At 38.6% G+C, this 19,558-nt stretch overlaps 1 protein-coding gene across 1 annotated transcript; it reads right to left on the bottom strand.

Moving 5' to 3' along the window:
• Positions 1-729: 729 nt before the first annotated feature.
• Positions 730-6,936, bottom strand: rgmd (RGM domain family, member D). The gene is made up of 3 exons (XM_084417277.1): positions 6,673-6,936; positions 4,418-4,929; positions 730-2,192 (listed from the first exon to the last, which is right to left on the bottom strand). The coding sequence occupies exons 1-3, from the start codon at positions 6,764-6,766 to the stop codon at positions 1,503-1,505; spliced, it is 1,296 nt and encodes a 431-aa protein (XP_084273403.1). The 5' UTR covers positions 6,767-6,936; the 3' UTR covers positions 730-1,502.
• Positions 6,937-19,558: the final 12,622 nt, after the last annotated feature.

Below are 19,558 nucleotides of genomic sequence, written 5' to 3'. Positions count from 1 at the left end.
GGCTATTTTTGTGTGAGTGCGTGTTCCCATTTGCTTAAATAGCAAAAGTAAAACTCCAATAGTGTTTTAAAAAGAGTTTAAAAAAATTTATAGAGAGAGAAAGATGTCAACTTTACCATCACTGCCACAGCCGCTGTATTAGAAACACCCTCACAGCAGCATTAACTATTTTTTTGTAATTTGATGCAAAGGTAATATTATACCTAGTACAGTGTTATGAATGTATTTTTTATAAAATGAAAATATCAAAACCTTTGCTGGATTTACGATGCTGATGACCGTTAAAACGCGTCATCAGTCTTTGAAAAGGGTCGTGTTGCTCTGGAATACTTGATTCTGATTGGTCAGTCGAGGTGTTCATCACAATCAACCTATTTTCTATGATTTTTCTCTGCTAATTTTTGGTCTCTCAAATTACTCTTAAGCATTTTTCTTCTCATATAACAGAGTAATTTCGACTTGAATTATTTTTTCATGTTATTTATTTGGTAAGTATTTTTGCTAACAAATGGCTGACTGCACATTATCGTTTACATAAATAGCGCTAAAAAGTGTTCTGATGACATTACCTCAAGTTCTCATGGTTGCCAGTAAGACACTTTAACACTGGTGTGAGAGTTTTTAAGGACAAAAACCTGAAAAATGTCGAGTTACACAAACTTTCAACTACATAGCACCCTCTATGGATTGGAAAGCGTCATATTCAGGGGGGAAAAAAGACCATGAGGTAGTCACAACTTTTGTTTTTAATATGGAAAGCAACAGATTACACAATATAGCACATATTAGTTATGTTTTATACAAACTAAAATATCTAACTAGATGAAACTGCTTCAAAACATCACATTTAAAACAACTATACACAGGTGAATGTACACATATAAAACACATATATACACTCTTTCAATATATTATTATATAAAGAATTTGTTTTGTTTTCTCCTTAATAAGCAGAGCAGCTTGAAGAGGTCTTTTCTACCGTGACTGTAGCTTAATGTGTGGATGTGTGGACCCAGAACCAAAAATATATGGATATAGGTAGCATTTCATGTAGTTGTTGGATCCCGTGTAAATAACATATATTTCCCTATGTCCGAGTAGAAAGTTTGAAGTGCACCTAAACTCGTGATTCTGGAAGATGTGCATTATAGGACATACTACGTGTCTTTTACGATAATTTCATCCATTATCGTCACATCTGTATCGACAGTTTCCACTCTTTAATCTGTGATAACTTAAAAGAAATGCATATTAGCTGCCTTCATTGTTTCCAGATTCGAGCGCCTTTGTCAATTTCACATTTAGAAAGCCTGTGGCCATCATCCGTTCTGAAGGAATAAAACACTGCATGTTTAAAGGGAAATGAGTCCGTTCGGATCAGTCTCTTAACTCTGCAGACAGTTTGAAGTCAGCTTGATTGTTTTTCCAGGAGGGTTTCACGGTTGACGGAACAGTCTGTCTGGTGGGTATCCATCTTCAAGCTGGCGTCTAGACCAGCTCCATCAGTTCAACAGCAGCAGAAGAACCAGCGCTGTGAAAACTGAAGGTGTAACTATCGTTCCTCTACTATAAATTTGTGGAGTCCTAGGCAAACTTTGTTTCAGAGTGCTGGGCGGAAGTGCCTTAAGGTCCTCCAGGGCGCCATACGCTGCCATGGAGAACTCCGGGTCGCCTGTCGTGAGAAGATCGAACACGCACGACTGGAAATAAACATCCTCCACCTGCAGCATCTCTCGACACTTTGTGGTCGCGCGTTCTAACATGTCCACGTGCGCCGAGAGTCCCGGCTGAAGCTCGCCGCCGTCGTCCTCCCCGTACCAGCCGCCCGTGAGTCGCGGCGGACGCAGGCTCTGCTGCCGGTTGAGCACGTGGGCTTTGATGACCTCGCTGCGGGGACATCCGTGCAGACACAGCTGCAGGCCGCCGTTCTCCTCCGCCAGGTCCTCAGGCATGCGGATGGCGAACGTCAGGTAGCGGCCCACCTGCCTCACGATGATGGACGTGCCCAGGTAGCGAGCGTGGATCTTCACCTGCCGTACGCCTAGACCTCCGCTACCCTCCACGATCCACAAGCCGTCTCCTTTCCCACCGCTCCGCGTGCCGTCCTGGAACGCCGACGGCAGGTCCTCGGTGGTGGCCTGGTACACCTTCTGCTCGGTGCAGTCGTGATAGGACTTGAAGATGACGGTTATCTGCGGGGGAGATTAAACGGGAAACGGTGAGTTATAGCACACGCCGAAAATCAATACATGAAATTGCTTTCAATTGGCTTGAGGATTGTTTCAACATTGTGTTTTTGTGCTGCCTGATTTTTGCTCTAAAAACTATATGTTGCAACGCGTCTTAAGTCAACCAGGGCTGTGTTTCTCAAAAGCACATCAAGCCGAAGTAGATCTTAGAACCATTGATCTCTACGCTCAACTTATCGCACAATGATTTTGAGAAACGCAGCCCTGGTCAGTGGTGTTTTGAAATTATTTATACTGTTATAGTGTTGATTCATTTTCTGAATTAGCTTTTATTTGTGTATTTTAATGTCTTTTTTTATTTTGTATTTTTATGTTGAGTTTTAGTCATTTTGTTGAAATTTTATTAGTTTTTAATTGAAAATATTTCTATTTAGCTTTATTTTATATTTCAATTTTAGTTTTAGTACTTAAACCTATTTTATTTCAGCTTTATATCAATTAACATAAACATTTTGAATAGTTTTAGCTTTACTTAAATATAATGATATTTACTTAAATTTACTTAAATCAAACGAAGCATCCAAACCAACAGCGACCTCATTGGTCCAAGATCCTGCATCACTTTATTAAATTATATGATACCAATGTATTAAATATCAAAACTGTTCTGATTGGCTGTGATCGTCTCACATTGTGCAGTGTGGACAGGCAAATTATTTCTTATTTTCAGGCCAAAAATCTATACTAAATTTGATGAGGAAAATGATGGAATGTGGAAGATTACCAAAAACATTTTGAATTTAAACCTGAAAACAGTAGTAATATTTTAAAAACAGAAACATAAAAATGACAAAAGCACATATCAAAATTATAAAACTTTAACATAAAAATGAATATACAAAATAGCAGCAAATTCAAAATATTAACAAACACTATAGCAGTATATAAATAATAGTAGAATAACGCTGGAAGAGAGCTTGCAAGAGTGAAGAAGAAGAAGAAAGAAGAAAAACAGTTGTCGCCACATGATGGCAGTAGAACAACAGAGAAAACCCCAGACAGACAATTCGGGGTCATCTGCCAGTCTCTAATGTAAAAGTCAGTGATTAATCAATGGAATATCCAACTGCACAATTTTAGAAAACTCTCTTCAGGTCATGGAGCTGTAAACCATCAACTGTCAAAAACAGATTTAGTCATGATTAGTCCAAGTATGTCCACTACATTTAAGGCTGAAGAAATAGCACTTATGGACCTCAATGAATAAAAATGAGTTGTGTCGATTTTAGAGGCCTGTGAGCTCTTCTTGGGCCAAATGAGAAATTAATGAGAAATCCTTAAACAATTATTCTCATAAACACTTTAAAAATCTGTCAGGGGCCACTGATTTTAACAAAGTGACAAGTTTTATGTGCCCTGGTATTATATTACTTAATAAAATACACAGACATTGTCATTCCCGTATTACCGTAATACTTCATGTCTGTTAACCTTCCAGGAACTAACTGACCGTAACTGGAGGCTGAATAATTTATTCCCATTCCATTTTTGTGGCTCCCCCCACTCTTTGTGAAACAGCTGGGGGATTCTATTATAGTCTTTTGGTCGCCACGGCTCAAATCTAACTCCACATCCCTTAATAGAAGAGAGGGAAAAATATCCCCCTAATGACATCATATTTTGGGCTGACTGTCTCTCTCAAGCTTTTGGTTTGAACTATTTCTTTGGACCGTGCAATAACATTTTCCCCTTAAGTTTCAGTTACATTTATTTGGTAATCTATATCTGTAATTCTATAATATAAACTAATATAATTTGGCGTACACATTTATATAGTATTAAAGGAAAAGCTTTGTGATTTCCAAAGCTACACGACTTACTTTCATCTGTGGAAGAAGATATTTTGGAAAAAAAAAAAGTCTGTTTTTGTCTTTACAGTGAAAGTCAATGGGGTCCAAATGTAGGTTTTGGACCCCATTGACTTTCATTGTCTGGACACAAAGATGAAAAATTCTTCAAAATATCTTTTGTGTTCTGCAGAAGAGGTATACAACAACATGAGGGAGGGAGGGAGGGAGGGGGGGATGGGATAATGACCATTTTCTTTTGTTTTTTTCACATTTTTTTCACTTGCACTGATGGCAAGGTTTCAGAACTTTAACCCAGTCTCATAAAACAATGAGTATCAGACTCCGCTTCTGAACAGGAAGGCTGTTTATACAACTAACCTTGTTGGTTGCTGTAGCACTGGAGCCTTCAACCACCGGTACGTTTGTGACTTGAACTGAAAGGTACCGGTTGTGGATGAGCGGCCAGGCTCCCTCAACCCTACATGTCTGGAACTCATCTCGAAAAGTCCGCAAGTGAGGATCGCCGAATAATCCACAATGTCCGTACTTTTTCTGTTGGGCCGCCGGTCCTGAGGCGAGCACCCTGCTTTCATAGTTGCAGATGTCCACCACTGGCGGCTTGGAAGTGCTGGGTGCTTTAGCCGACGACGTTGGGCCGTCGCTTGAGCAGTTGTGCTGAGCAAAGAGCTCTTTAATACGGAATACAGCGGAGTGGTACACCAAGTCCCCCCTACAACCACGAGCCGTGCGGCGCGTACACAACGAGTAGGCCCTCAGAGCGATGCAGTAGTCCACATCTGGAAGCACCTCCTCTTGCAAGCCACCGGAGGGTGAGAATGAGGCCACGTACTCTGCATTACAGCGCTGAATTCGACATGTTTGGCAGAACACTGTTGAGAATCAAGAGGAATTAGGTATTAATGAGACACATTTAAAACTGAGAGAAGCATTATTTGATGGTTGGTTGGCGATGGAGATATACATAATTAAAGTTCTTAGGCTTGGCGATCTATACACTAAACCTCTTTAACAGCTGTATTTTGTCATTCTGACACTTGCACGCGAGGCAACCAATGAACTACAAGCTGGCGATTGCTATTCCAAACCAAGGAAACTTGTATCCTTGTATGGAATGCTTTATGGTTATGGTCTAACAAAGGTGTGAAACTGCTTCATTTCATATGATGACTTTTAAATGCTTTGAATAGAGGCCCAACAATAACAAATGAGATGGAATTTCGGTAGCATAAGTAAAAATATTAATAACTCCCATTACTAAGATACGGTAATTGTATTCTACAGGGTTTCCACACTTTTGACCAATGAATTTCCATAACTTTAGAGTATTGTGCGAGTAATGACTGAAAATATTGCACAATAACATGGAAGTAGTGTTCACAGGTAAATACAATGTTCATTTTAATACCAAATACTGTTTATTTTCTACATTAATCATCCTCCACACAACTATAACTCTGTGGAAATTAATGCAAAATGTAGGCTATGTGATAAGATATGCAAATTTGTGAGACAGCATTAGTCTGTGGTGTCCATTTACATTTTCCTGCTAGTCAGCTAGACTTAAGTGTAAGTGCATTGCTCATGGTAAAACATGGTAAAATAGTGGTCTGTCAGGATGTCTTTAGCATAAGCTGACAAAAAACATTAATAGTTTGATATAACTTTCCTCAGATTGTATGCATATTTTGTGAATTCGTTGGCCATCATACAGACTTGTAAACAATACCTAAACCTTTTAAATCATGAGGTGTTTTATATTTAGACAAAGGTGTATTTCAGTCTAAGATTTTATACATACGTTACATTTATGACTACTATTAAATATTAATGATTAAATACATTAAAGCATTTATTATGCATGTTTTATTATTGTAGTCTAATGACTATTTACTTAACAATAACAAAATAATCTGTAGATAAAAATGTACGTCACTCGCGGACGATAAAAACTGTCGAGCTACACACACACACACACAACAACAACAACAAAAAAAACATCCTGCGCGTGCTTTTTAGAGATAGAGAGGCGTAGGCGGTTAAAACGCGCTAGTAACGTAAAGCGTAAATAACCCATATTTGCTGATCAAGTTCACAAATAGCTTATTACTTACTCTTTAAATCTCACTTTCATCGTCAACAGTCACGGGCTTTCGAAGTAAACCGCTTTAAAAAACGACACGGCGAGAAGCTAGCCAGGTTAGCCAAAGTTTTGCCAAACTAATATCTAACTAAATTTTGCAATGCGCGTAAATACCAGTAAATTGTGAAGGTTCACGTCGGACATCTTTTCAGAAGGCAACCATTTGGTTCTCACTGCCGATATTTAAAAGAATATACTGGGTTTACATCTTTTCACAAACACGGCACTGATTTGCTAGCGAGTTAGCAGCACAACTTTGGCCTAGAGAAGAACTAAATGCGTATTAAATAGTTAATTAATATGAGCGATTGCATCAAGTAGTGCGTTTAAAGTTTCAAAATACATTTTAGTGGTTTTGATTAAACAACTTCCATCCAAACGACAGTTAAATTTTTTTTCCCAGCATCGCTCGCTCCGTGATATGTGCATGCAAAATAAGAGCAAAAAAAAAAAAAAAAAAAAACACATTTACCTGGTCGGAGTAACAGGCACATAGAAACCACCAAAAGACAAATCCAGTCCCAAAGCTGCCGCTTAGCCAGGTTGAGAGTGCCGCTTCTCCCCATGCCAATCCATTCAGTTTGATTGCAGTTCTCCAACTGCTGCTCATCGGCGTTGAGGCTGCGAAAAATCACACAACTTTTTCATTCCCTTCCCCAGCCACTGTCATTCAAAGGAAAAGTGCTGAAAAGCATCGCATGGGAGGAGCTTCTAGTCGCCAGCCCTCTCCATGAATGCTGACAAGTGCTCAGTCACGTCTTTATAGGAGTTATGCAGTGCAAAATATGCACATCAAAGAATCAACGATTATGTCTATAAGAGACAATGTACTTTTAAGGTTGTACAACAGTACAAGTCTCGTTTTTAATACAGTGTATTACAGTCGTTAAATGTTGCCATGCCTGGTATGAAGTTGGTTTTTAGTCAAATCAGAGTCAATTCAGACTAAAATACTTCATTTTTATTTGTAGAAAATGGCTTTTTCGCAGATACATGAACTGATAAAGAATTAAACATACCAAAACAGCCATGGGAATAAACCACAAGAGCGTGTCTTTGGACAGCTGAAAGTCTACAAAGCTTATTCTGATCTATGTAATAAGCAGTGAAAGATTGAAGAAATGAAAATAGCTTAGCCTGGCCTGAGGGTTCAGCTTCATGATGGGCTTCACGCTGATCCTACATTCTCCAGTGTAATATCATGGTTTGTTGAACTACTTTGAGCTGGTTTACGGCAGTTAGTGCTTTGAGATATGAGGTTACATTGTTAGTTTGGAAACAAAACAATATATTGCTTACCGTTTTAAATGGTTTTGAGGATCCATTGAAACTGTACCCTTGGAGCAAACACAAAATGTATACATTAATTTTGACATTATAGCTCATTTTTTATATGTGTGTATATAAATATTAGAGCTGCATGATTCTGGATAAATTGAGAATCTCAAGTTCTTTTGTTTTAAAATGATCAATTACAATTATCCCACATTTCTGAATAGACAACACAACAAATTAATTTGTAATTTATTACAGGTTTTGACAAAATGTGTTGCAATTTAAAAAAAAAAATTTACTTAATTTGAATTATTATTTTTAACGAATGAATGATTCAATGACTCGCTCGTAAAGACATCACTTGTTTCATTACTGGATGAATCAGCATTTTTGAACAAATCTCTTGAATGAATGATTCATTTCGAATGTTTGTAACACAGAAATAACGATACTGTGGTTGAAAAGACTGTTTGTGAAGCTGTTGCATACCTATACATGACAACTGCTCTCTCTGGATCAGCAGAAGCAGCAGTGCCGACACATATTTAAAAGTTCGCTGTGATCACTTCAAAGTCTTAAGCCATTTAGGAATAAGAATGCGATCTTTTAACGAATAATCGTGCAGCTCTATATACTTCTAAATATATTTAAAATACATTGAGATTATATTGTTATTAAATTCTTGTATCTTCACAGGTTGGTTTTATCACGTGAAGTCTGACTTAACTGCATTTCATTCTCCCTTACAGCAATATGTGCGTAGGCAATGGAACTAGTAATTACTAAATGGTAATAGTAATTACTAAATACTACTTTTGGAGTCATTCCTGTCTCAAGCCTATAGTGGTATTGATACTACAGAGGCATCATTCAGAATCTGACCACTGAAGCAAATACCTCATTCACTCAGGTGGATGGATCAGTGAGCCCCTCACAAGCACCTCAAGCCAGTAGACGACTTGACAAGGCTGATGGGCGGAGAAAGGGTTCTTTCTTTCCCCCACATTTGTGAGCATATTACATTGCATGACCCAGCGAATATACATATTCCTCTGGTTGAAACAAGAAGGGAGCGAGTCAATTACAGAGATGAATCAGGTAAGAAAGAAAAATGAGAAAGAGAAAAGAAAGGAACGGAAAAGAAGGGATAAGCCAGTACATTTCTCCTGACACTGACTCACTTGTTCTTATACAATAGTGGAATGAGGTCAGTCTGGTAAAATTAGCCATCCGCTTCATGGCAGGACTGAATGCCAGGCCAGTGAGAGGGGACGGAGAGTCTCCATTTGAGAAACCAGAGAAATAAAGAGACTACATTTTTTGACAGAGAGCGAGATGAAGTATTGGGAAGAGAGGAGAAGAAGGTCATTTGCTAAAAGCCCAGAACTCCTACTCAGCGTAAGTTAAGAAAAAGAAGTGAAATAAAACGAGACAAACCATTAGACCAAGTAAGAGGCCAAAAAAACAAATGGAATTGAATACTGATTCTTTTCAAACGGGTTTCCCAAAGACTCCCCTCATCTGTCATTGGCTGAAAAGAAAACAGCCCAAACTCACGCCATTGGTTGAGCTGCTGTTGCTGTTGTCGGGCTGGTTGGGATAGTCGGGATGTTAAAACAAACATAGCAATGTTTTCATTACGCCACAGAGCCGGTGTTTACACTCTTCAAGGGACTTACAAACTTAGAGGTGTCTCTGCATATTAAGCTGGCTAACGTTTTTAACGGCGAAAAAATTGCACGCGTCAGCTTTAAGAAAACAATTGCCTGAAGTTTTATTCATCTATAAATTCGAAGGTGGACGTAAGAGTGAGAGACAGAGGAGCAGGGAAGTGACAGAAGGAGAGTAGGAGAGGGAAGAAAAAGAGGAAGAGGCATTGGGTTTCCACTGACTGTATGTCTGGGCAGCTCCATATGGTCCTCATTAAGGTGCTCACTCTGTGGGAGCAGCTCCACACCGCGCTGCTTGTTTTTCTTATTAGGCCCATCACATTTTGGTACGGAGGGCACTGGAATATTGGGCCACTGACAGGTCCTGCACAGTGGTTCTCAACCAGAGTTGTTTTCATTAACTAAGACTAGATTATATTATATACTAGCCAAAATATCAAAAGGTTTGCTTTTGAAGCCTCTTAAAATGTACAGTTTGTTGCGTTTTACATTTTTTCCGCAGCTGTCCAAAACATGTATGTGAGCCACCAGTTGAAAGTGGAGTCTAGTGTCCTTCAACTGTGCAACTGTGAGAAATGAGGACTAAAAATGTGTTTACCCACACTGTTAGGCTAAAATTAAACTTTTCTCAGTAGTGCATTTGAGTCACAGAGGAGAGATTTGCTTCACTGGTGACAGAGTCTCAGAGCAATTACCATAGATAACAGGGACAGAAGTGTGTGCCTGTAAGAGGCTGCCACTGATACCATCTCTGCTCAAGGATCCCACTTAACTGGCTTGATTGATGCCCAACTGAGCCCTAGGGGGTACGGAAAAGATAAGTTCTATGTGGGCCTTATACCTGAGAGTTGTTGTGTATTAATTTGTAATGATTGCACTTGATGTACATTTAATTGCATTGGAAAAGTAGTTGCATTTGAAAAGAGTTTCTGTGCACTGAAATTGTTGGGTTTAATAGGCTTGGCAGACTGAAAATAGTAAGCATTTACACCTAATTTTAGGTGCTACACTGTCTGCTTAAACACCAAATCTTTTCTTTTTTTTTCTCACTCCCCCTTAAAGCTGTTTCCTTCTGCTCAAGAGATGCTGTTGACATAGTGTCAAGCTCAGTTCTTTTTAAAAAGATAAACACACAAGTAACCTTAGAGTCAGGGTCATAAGGTCTTCTCAGTTTGGTGAAGAAAGATAGAGGAAGTAAACAAAGGCAGAATGAGGAGAAGCTTTAGATCTCGTCTCTAAGAAAGGCTAAGCTTAAGCAAAGGCAATCTGTGGGATCAACGCTGAGCTGCTCCCATCCATACCTGACAATAGGTGAATCCAAAAGACTTTGTTGTTGAACTTTAGGTTTCCGATTAACAGCCACATACATACAACATAAAACATTTCAAGGTAACTCCACTCAAGATGTTTTATCTAACTCAAACAAGTTTTGGTTATAAGTTTAAGCAACTTACTAGGTGTGGTCTGATATGTGTCCTATGTAGGGAATTGTTGATGGTATAGATTGTAAGGTCTCTTTATTTAAAGAAGAACTCTTTTTATCCATAGAGTGGAATCAGTGGGGTCCAAAACAACACTGAGGCGGTTTTCAAAATATATTTTTTGTGTACCACAGAAGAAAGAAGGACATACTGGTTTGGAACAACATTTTGGGGTGAGTTCCTTATTCCATATGGTCTAAAAGTTGACTACATCGATTTTCTTAAACTCAAGGTTTCTACATTTGTTCAATCAACTTTGAATTTTTTTGTTGTTGAAATAAGTACACTATAAAACTTTATATGATTAAGTTGTGACAACATATATTTTTACATTGCTTTAACTCATCAAAATAAGTTAAGCAATTTTAAACTTTTTTACAAGTTTATTTACGACAATTTAAATGTAATTAAAGGTGAACTAAGTAACTTTTTTTACCTTAACTGAACAGCTTCGGAGTCATTGGAATGGTTATATTACTTATTTCGGGTTGAATGGTGGTCGTCTCGCACCCCCCCTGGTGCCCCTGAGCGGAAAATGCGCACTTGCAACTTTGAGCCGGCGGGCCGCCGGCCGCCGCGTCAGGAAGTATCGCGTGATATCAGGTCTCGCGATGTAAACAATTGCTTTACGGCCAAAAGAAATCTGCTAAAATGCTGTCATTATTGCGCTCCCTCACGCTGTCCGAACCCGAATGAAGAAGACGTTTTAAAGAATGTCCCATCTGCTTTGATGTCGTTGATCTACTAGCCTCTGGTGTCTGAGAATAACCAACAAGTTTTTACAACAGTGTTGTCAAATATCTATTCCGAAGCTGTGGGGGGAGCTCTAGAGAGAAACCTGCGAGCAAAAAGCGAGAATACAGCGAAGAAATCCCGAATGCAGCTTTAAGTTGAATTGACTTAAACATCCAAGTTGATTGTACTTAAAAAATGTAGGGCAGCAACTTTTTTTTTTTACAGCGTATGTTCACATGCACAAAATTTTGTTAATCTATTTGTTGCAGAAAATGACTCTTAAGAGGTGCATATAGTCTTTTCAAACATTTTCGCTGAAGTACATGCCACAATAACTGATGCGAGAAGGGGAGAATGCAAGAGGGAAGCAATGAAAACTCTTGAAGTTCTCTCGCTCTCTCTCTCCCTCCCACAACAGCACCTGCTCAGGCTCTCGTTTCAAACCTCTCAGCTGTGGGAGCATTCTATGACCAAATAAATCTGTGGAATCAAACGCGACTCCCACTCCCAGACCTTCAAGTCCAGCCCCGAGCTCAAGCCATGGGAACACAATACATTCGATAGAGCGGTATTCAATTTTGGCCACTGCTGATGATTTTTCAGTTGTCTAAAGTACTGAAGTTTACCTCTACCAAACTCTTTCAGTCACTTCTCCAGTCACCAAGTTTAAGAAAGGACAAACTGCTCTTTAATGAAGAGCTCATTATTCGAGATCTGTATGACTTATTTTCAAGTTTCAAAAAGTGGTACACACTACAAATTGAGCTCTATATTCCAAATCGTCTATTGTCATATAGTAGATTTGCACAAGAAACAAGCTAAAATTTAAGTAGTTACTCACGGATAATCATCTCCTCCATTGGACTATCAACCTTTACAGACAAATAATTGAGTCAGTTAGGTGAATTCAAGAAACGAATCAGTCCCATTTGTGAACAAATCATTTCGACCAGTTTTGTAAACTGATTTGTTGACTCAAAAGAACAAACAGACAATGCTTCTACACATAAAGCTATTGCATGACTTCAGAAAACCTTTAATATAGTGCACACACATCATATGGATTACCTTTAATGATATGTTTGTAGTGATTTTTTTGCCATTTTGAAGCTCACTAGTCCTCATTCACTTTCATTATATTGAAAAAAGCGACCATGATGTTTTCAAGTTTTAAATAAAATGTTCATGTTCCACAGATTTGGAACAACATGAGGGTGAGTAAAAAATATTTACAATTATTCAAAGTAATTTTTTTACATTTTTATTATACTATTCCTTGTGTAAAGAAGACAATCCACCAATAATTTCACATTACTCATCACAAATCATTAAGGTTATCCTTAATGACTATCAAATCACAGAAAACAACCATACCATAAAAAAATAAAAATAAAAATTCTGATGTTGTAATATTAAGACAAAAGAGTCAGTTGTAGGTGACTTAACTTCTAGTATAAGTTTACTGTCTAAGCTCTAAAAAGCAGATGACAGAGATTTTCCGATGCCTGACACTGACATCTTTCATACTACTCTACAAAAAAAATCTAAATCGACTAAACTCTGCATTCAAAGCATTTGTTTTCTGAACTCAAGTATGCATAAAATCCTAAAACAGCACCAGGCAAACCAGCTTTACTGTAGTAACAACCAAGGGTTCACTTTAAGGGCCACCAAGTATCGAATGACATGAGTAATGGCATTGCTAGTCCCAAAGCGAATGGTAGAAAGATGAAATGGAACTTACCTCTGATTTTTGTGACTGATGGGCATGTGGCATGGATGTGTAAAACACCATTTCACCGAGAGAAGTCTGTTAACCCCTGTTCCCTAGCTGCCTCGACCAGACAACTGTGTCCAGCTTTGCTTGACAAAGGGAGATAGCTGTGAATTAAAGCACATGACAACAGCTGTCTTTTTAAAGAATCGGCACTTTGATTAGGGTTGGTTTGTAGTTAAGCAATGTTCGCTAATTCCTACATATCGGGTAAGGGCGGGTAGGAAAAAAAGACGAAAAAATCCTGAACACACTAGCACACACACATACACATTTATACACATTCAAAGGATTTGACAACATATGTCGTCTTTGGCCAGCGTCCCATATTCTACAATGGTTATTGTAGTCTTACAGCAAATGTATAGGGGCTCCAAAAAGTCTTTGGACACTTAAGTCACACCTTAAAATGATTGGCATTGCATTAGTTGCAGCAATTAAACTCAAGTGGCGTCTGGTGGTATACTTTATGGTATATCTATTCTTTTATAATTGTCTGTATGTCTGTCTGTCTATATCTGTCTATCTGTCTGTCTATCTATCTATCTATAAAAGCTAAACTGCATCACTCAAGGTTTTTGAGCGTGCTAACTTTGTCCAGATTCTTTTTTGTTTCTATAAAATCTTTTTTGCACAAGCAGCTGTTCAAACAGACAGCTGCTCTGGCCATTCATTCAGATGGCAGTGATTACAAATCAAGCCGGTGTTGCCTTTGAGTTGATCCATTGCTATTTCAACAAGTAATCCTCGGTCTCTTGCACATGTTCCTGCTCACACAGACACAAGCATTCTTATCCATTGATGATTACAGTGACCAAATATGATGCATGTTATAGCGACAATGCTTTAAGACACGACAAACATTTCTACAGACAAAAGGGGCCTAAACAGCAGCAGCATCATGGCACCGTTGGATTTGAGATGCTGGTGCCGCGTAATCTCTCGCTCGCTTCACATTTTTTCCGTATCTCTCTGTATGAGAAGAATCCATCCGACCAAAGCCTCTGTGGCGACAGCAAGCGCTTCATGCCAGTCTCCACGCGGGCATGTCTATGCGCAATAACAGATAAACAAACACGTAAAGCGTAACACATGCACATACATCAGCACAAACTTATGCGTTCACACACATGTGCCCCCAGCTGTTCCTCGCCCTCACTGCATGCAGCAGGTGTAGGGTGGACCTTGAGGCACGGCTTTTTCGGAGAACAGAATTTCTATTGTTACATCTATGCGTCCCACGATGTGACTGGAAATGTGTATCGTGTTCGTTCTGCTTTGTGTAGCGCTAGTGCACAGCTGCAGAGCAAAGCGTTCATAACAGTTCTAGTTAATGCCTTATATGTCTCTTCTGGCTTGTAAAACCCCCTGGGGTCTGTCCAGCAGTTTTATCCATAATGTTTTTTCTGCGCTTTAAACTTTATTAAAGCAGAATGATTCAGAAGGAATGATCCCCCTCAAAGTTTATCAGTTGCATTTTAAAACAGTATTATACATGATGGAATCTATCTCTATCATCTATCTGTCTGTCTATCATGTATCTGTCTCTCTGTCTCTCTGTCTGTCTTTCTATCTATCATTTATCTGTCTGTCAACCTTTATCTATCTATCTATCTATCTATCTATCTATCTATCTATCTGTCTGTCTATCATTTATCTATCTGTCTGTCTACCTTTGTCTATCTATCTGTCTATCTATCTATCTATCTATCTATCTATCTATCTATCTATCTATCTATCTATCTATCTATCTATCTATCTATCTATCTATATATCTATCTGTCTGTCTGTCTGTCTGTCTGTCTGTCTATCATTTATCTATCTATCTATCTATCTATCTATCTATCTATCTATCTGTCTGTCTGTCTGTCTGTCTATAATTTATCTATCTGTCTGTCTACCTTTGTCTATCTATCAGTCTGTCTGTCTTTCTTTCTATCTATCTATCTATCTATCTATCTATCTATCTATCTATCTATCTATCTATCTATCTATCTATCTATCTATCTATCTATCTATCTATCTATCTATCTATCTATCTATCTATCTATCTATCTATCTATCTATCTGTCTGTCTGTCTGTCTGTCTGTCTATAATTTATCTATCTGTCTGTCTACCTTTGTCTATCTATCAGTCTGTCTATCTATCTATCTATCTATCTATCTATCTATCTATCTATCTATCTATCTATCTATCTATCTATCTATCTGTCTGTCTGTCTGTCTGTCTGTCTATCTATCTATCTATCTATCTATCTATCTATCTATCTATCTGTCTGTCTGTCTATCTATCTGTCTATCTGTCTCTCTGTCTGTCTGTCTTTCTATCTATCATTTATCTATCTGTCTGTCTATCATTTATCTATCTGTCTATCTGTCTATCTATCATTTATCTATCTGTCTGTCTACCTTTGTCTATCTATCTATCTATCTATCTATCTATCTATCTATCTATCTATCTATCTATCTATCTATCTATCTATCTGTCTATCTATCTGTCTGTCTGTCTGTCTGTCTGTCTTTCTATCTATCATTTATGTCTATCTATCTATCTATCTATCTATCTATCTATCTATCTATCTATCTATCTATCTATCTATCTATCTATCTATCTATCTATCTATCTATCTATCTATCTATCTATCTATCTATCTATCTATCTAAATGCTCAAGCAACAAAGCAAAGGCCAAAGGCATTAGTCTTATGTCTCTAACTGTCTGTAGAAGAAACACACATGTATGTTAACAAATACACAAAGGGACAGTACAAACTGAAGCAGATGTGACAGTATCCGAGACGGCTGGGAAAACAGACCGTGCAGCACCTGTTAATATTTAAAAACAATGGAAGTGCAAAAATTAAGGAAAACAGAGCAGTGGTGACATCATCATTTTTAAATGGGCTCAGTTGGGAGGGGGTTGTTGGTGGGGTCTGTTAGGGGGTCGGCTGGTTTAAGGGCAGGAAACTGAGAGAGAAGGAATTTGAAAGTTTAGGAACTCAGCAGCTATGTTCGAAAGATTTAGCCAAACAATGTGAAGCTGGAAGTAGACAAGACCTTTTAAGAAAACTGTCTGTGTTATTCCAATTAATTATATCAATTAATTATTTTTACAAATATTAATTAATATAATGCGTTTAATTAATTAACATGAATTAATTTGAATGATGATAATATATTATGTATTAATTGTTACAGTTATTTATATAATTAATTATATTATTATAATATACATTTTCCTATTATATAGGCTACCACTTATCTTGTATATTTGTTTGTTTGGAATTTTGTCAAAGACCATGTTTAAAAAAACATATAAGTTGTTGTGGTTAGGTGGTTTCTCCAATTACTTGAATGAAACAGTCTATTAAACTTAAACTGTCTCCATGGAAACTTCAGGAAAACCCTATGAAGCCGCTATTAAGCTTCTTTGTTTAATTCCAACTGCACTTAAAAAGTCATTATCTATGCATAAGGGTAGTTCACTCTTAAAATCTGCAGTATACAAGCCTTAGGAGCACAGAAAATTAAGTAATCTAGCACACTCAGGAAAGCCTAATACCCAATGGGCCATGCAAAGCATTCTGAGCCCCCCAACATGGCGCTTTTGAAGTAGGCAACTAATCATTTGTGCATGGGCCCAATGCAAGAACATTTATCTTTTTATCTGCTTTGTTTACAGCTGCCAGATTCGGAGATCCTTTGAAATGTTCGGCGGTGTCACGGTGCTGCGTTCATCTCCCAAGCTCTCAATTAAAACCCACTGCTCACAAAGCTGAGAAGAACATAGAGGAATGTTCAATGTGAGACATCTGTGAACAACACATCGACGAAGCGCGACCCCCAACCCAAAACGTGTGAGAGAGTGGAGAGCATCTTCTTTCTTCTCGAGGGTAGGGAAAAAGTATGGCAATGAGCTGTAGAGGAAGGTGGGGGGGGGCTTCTCCAGAGGTGCCTTTGTGCCAAGATCACAACCAGATGTGCCAAGAGCGTCCAAACAGGATTGAGTGCATGTCTGCAATTTTCAGCAATTTGTCAGATTTAAGGGTTCACCCCCAATACCACCTGATAGACATATAAAATCCTCCCCACGCCCATGCAATAATTCGAAACACGCCGGCACCCCCCAGAGAGCCAATCTATGGCCCAGTTGCTCATTTGGTGACAAGACAAGCCTCCGACTTGAATCATTGAGCCTGCGTAATCTGAAACAAAGTCAAAAATGTTCATCAGCGTTTCCCTCAGTCAGCGTCCCAGCGGAGCAGAGATGTTGAAATCCGTACAGTCTTCACACGCTTTAAATCCATCGCACGGCACATTCGTCAAAAAAAGCCTTGAACCAAAACAAACATTTGAATAAATAAACATGAGCGACAGCCGGTTAATCCCTCTGGTGGCACATCGTAAATCCAGCCTTAAAATTTTGGCCTTGAAAGGATTTTTGCCACACACACTCTCACTATTCAACTGCTTATATAATCACTCGGCAAAATTATTTTCAAGAAATATATGCTGTAGTCTATAATAATGCTCACGTTGTCAGACAAACTGAGTTCTTTTCTGTCTATGTACCTGAGCTTCATTTTGAGGACACTACAAGAGGACAATATTTGTTAAAGAAATAGTTTACCTTAAATTAAAATTCTGTCATTATTTACTTGTTCCAAACTTGTATGCAATTCTTCCTTTCTTCTATGGAATACAAAAGGAGATGTTAAGCATAATGTCTGAGCTGCTCTTTTCCAAACAATGAACAGGAATGGGTACCAGAAGTTGTAAGGCTTCTAAAAAGTAAAAAAAAAAAAAACATCAGAAAAGTATAATAAAAGTAGTCCATACCACTTATACACTAAATTACAAGTCTTCTAAAGAAATAGTTCACCCAAAAATGGACATTTATTTACTCACCCATGTTGTTCCAAACCTGAAGAAGATAGTTTGAAGAATGTCGATGCAAACCAGCAGGCCCCATTATCTTCTTTAGTATTTTTTTTTTTCTCCATATGGAAGTCAATGGGGTCCATCAACTGTTTGGTTACCGACATTCTTCAAAATATCTTCTTTTGTGTTCAGAAGAAGAAAGAAACTCATACAGGTTTGGAACAACTTGAGGGCGAGAAAATTATGATGTTATCGATTTTTTTAAAAATGTGTAATTTGAATAAATACACTTTTTGAAAAGCACTTCGAAGGTCAAAGTTAAGCTTTGGTAACGGTTTTCAGTGTAGTTACAGTGTGCTACAAATGCAGTTTGAATATGCAGTTTCTGTTCAAGACTGATAATGCAAATACCCAGAGCTACACCTCATATTCGGTATTATATGTGCCTTCACTGGATTTATTGCACTGTAAATGCAGTAGGTTGTACAGGGACATGAGTAAGCATGAGAAAAAGTCTTACGCCCATTTTCCACACAGTTGTTCATGTTTATGCCATTAGGTATGATTTTAGTGTACTTCGGCCGACTGAGGGACTCCATTTTGTCCGTCCTCATACTGTTGTTCCCGGACATGCATAGGCAGGCTTTATGTTTCAGAGACAAGAGAACTTGTGTCTGTAGGCGTTGGCCAAGCATGACTTCATAAGTTGTGTGTGGTCATGCGTCCGTGCGTATGTGTGGGTTACGCGCTGGGCAAAATGTGAAGAACATACCTTCATTTGTTTGAGTTTGCATGTTTGCATAGGCAGCATACCACTGTGTCCATGCGGACCAAGAGCAGCTGACTGGTGCCATCTGTGGCGTAAGACTCTCGCCACCCACTGTTGCTTCAAGGCCCCGTCTAATTGCCCCTCAGGGGGCTCAGGGTTTTTGCCCACTGATCCCATTCACCACTTCAGCCATCTTGGGCTGTTTTCGAGGCTGTTGTCACTTTCGAAACTGCAAACCGATTGTAAATTAGAGCTGTGTGTCAATAGCTGTCCTGAATCCTAATGTGAAATGGTTGTTCTGCAGCCTCCACAGGTTTGTTTTTCTTCTGGCTTGTTTCCCACACGCTGGCTGACAGACATGTATCAGCTTGGCTGGTTTACGTTGTTTCAAAACCATCTCATATTTTATTGCGATTTGTAAAAATGAATTTTTTTTATTTTTAGGGAAGCAGGCTATGTTGTTCTCTAATTAACTCTTTCCCCACCATTGACGGAATTTTCCGTAATTTATGACACAACGCTTCCCGCCGTTAACGGCAATCCATGTTTTCACTGTTAAACGGTAGGGGGGCACTATTATGCATCTTCTGAAAGAGTACCGAATCTCCGGATCAAAACCATAGACTGTAAAAAAATATGGATGTAGTGTCTGTGACGTCACCTGTAGGTTTCTGAAGAGAATTTTTTAAGCCCAAAGTGGGCGGAGCCGGCCATCGCCATCTTGGCAGCGCGTCACCGCACTTCACTCCCGGATAACCGAAAATGGGCAAAGAG

The sequence above is a fragment of the Rutilus rutilus genome, assembly GCF_951802725.1.
Source record: "Rutilus rutilus genome assembly, chromosome: 8".
NCBI lineage: Eukaryota > Metazoa > Chordata > Actinopteri > Cypriniformes > Leuciscidae > Rutilus > Rutilus rutilus.
The sequence above is the reverse complement of the archived record's forward strand: the minus strand, read 5'-3'. Positions and strand labels throughout refer to the sequence as shown.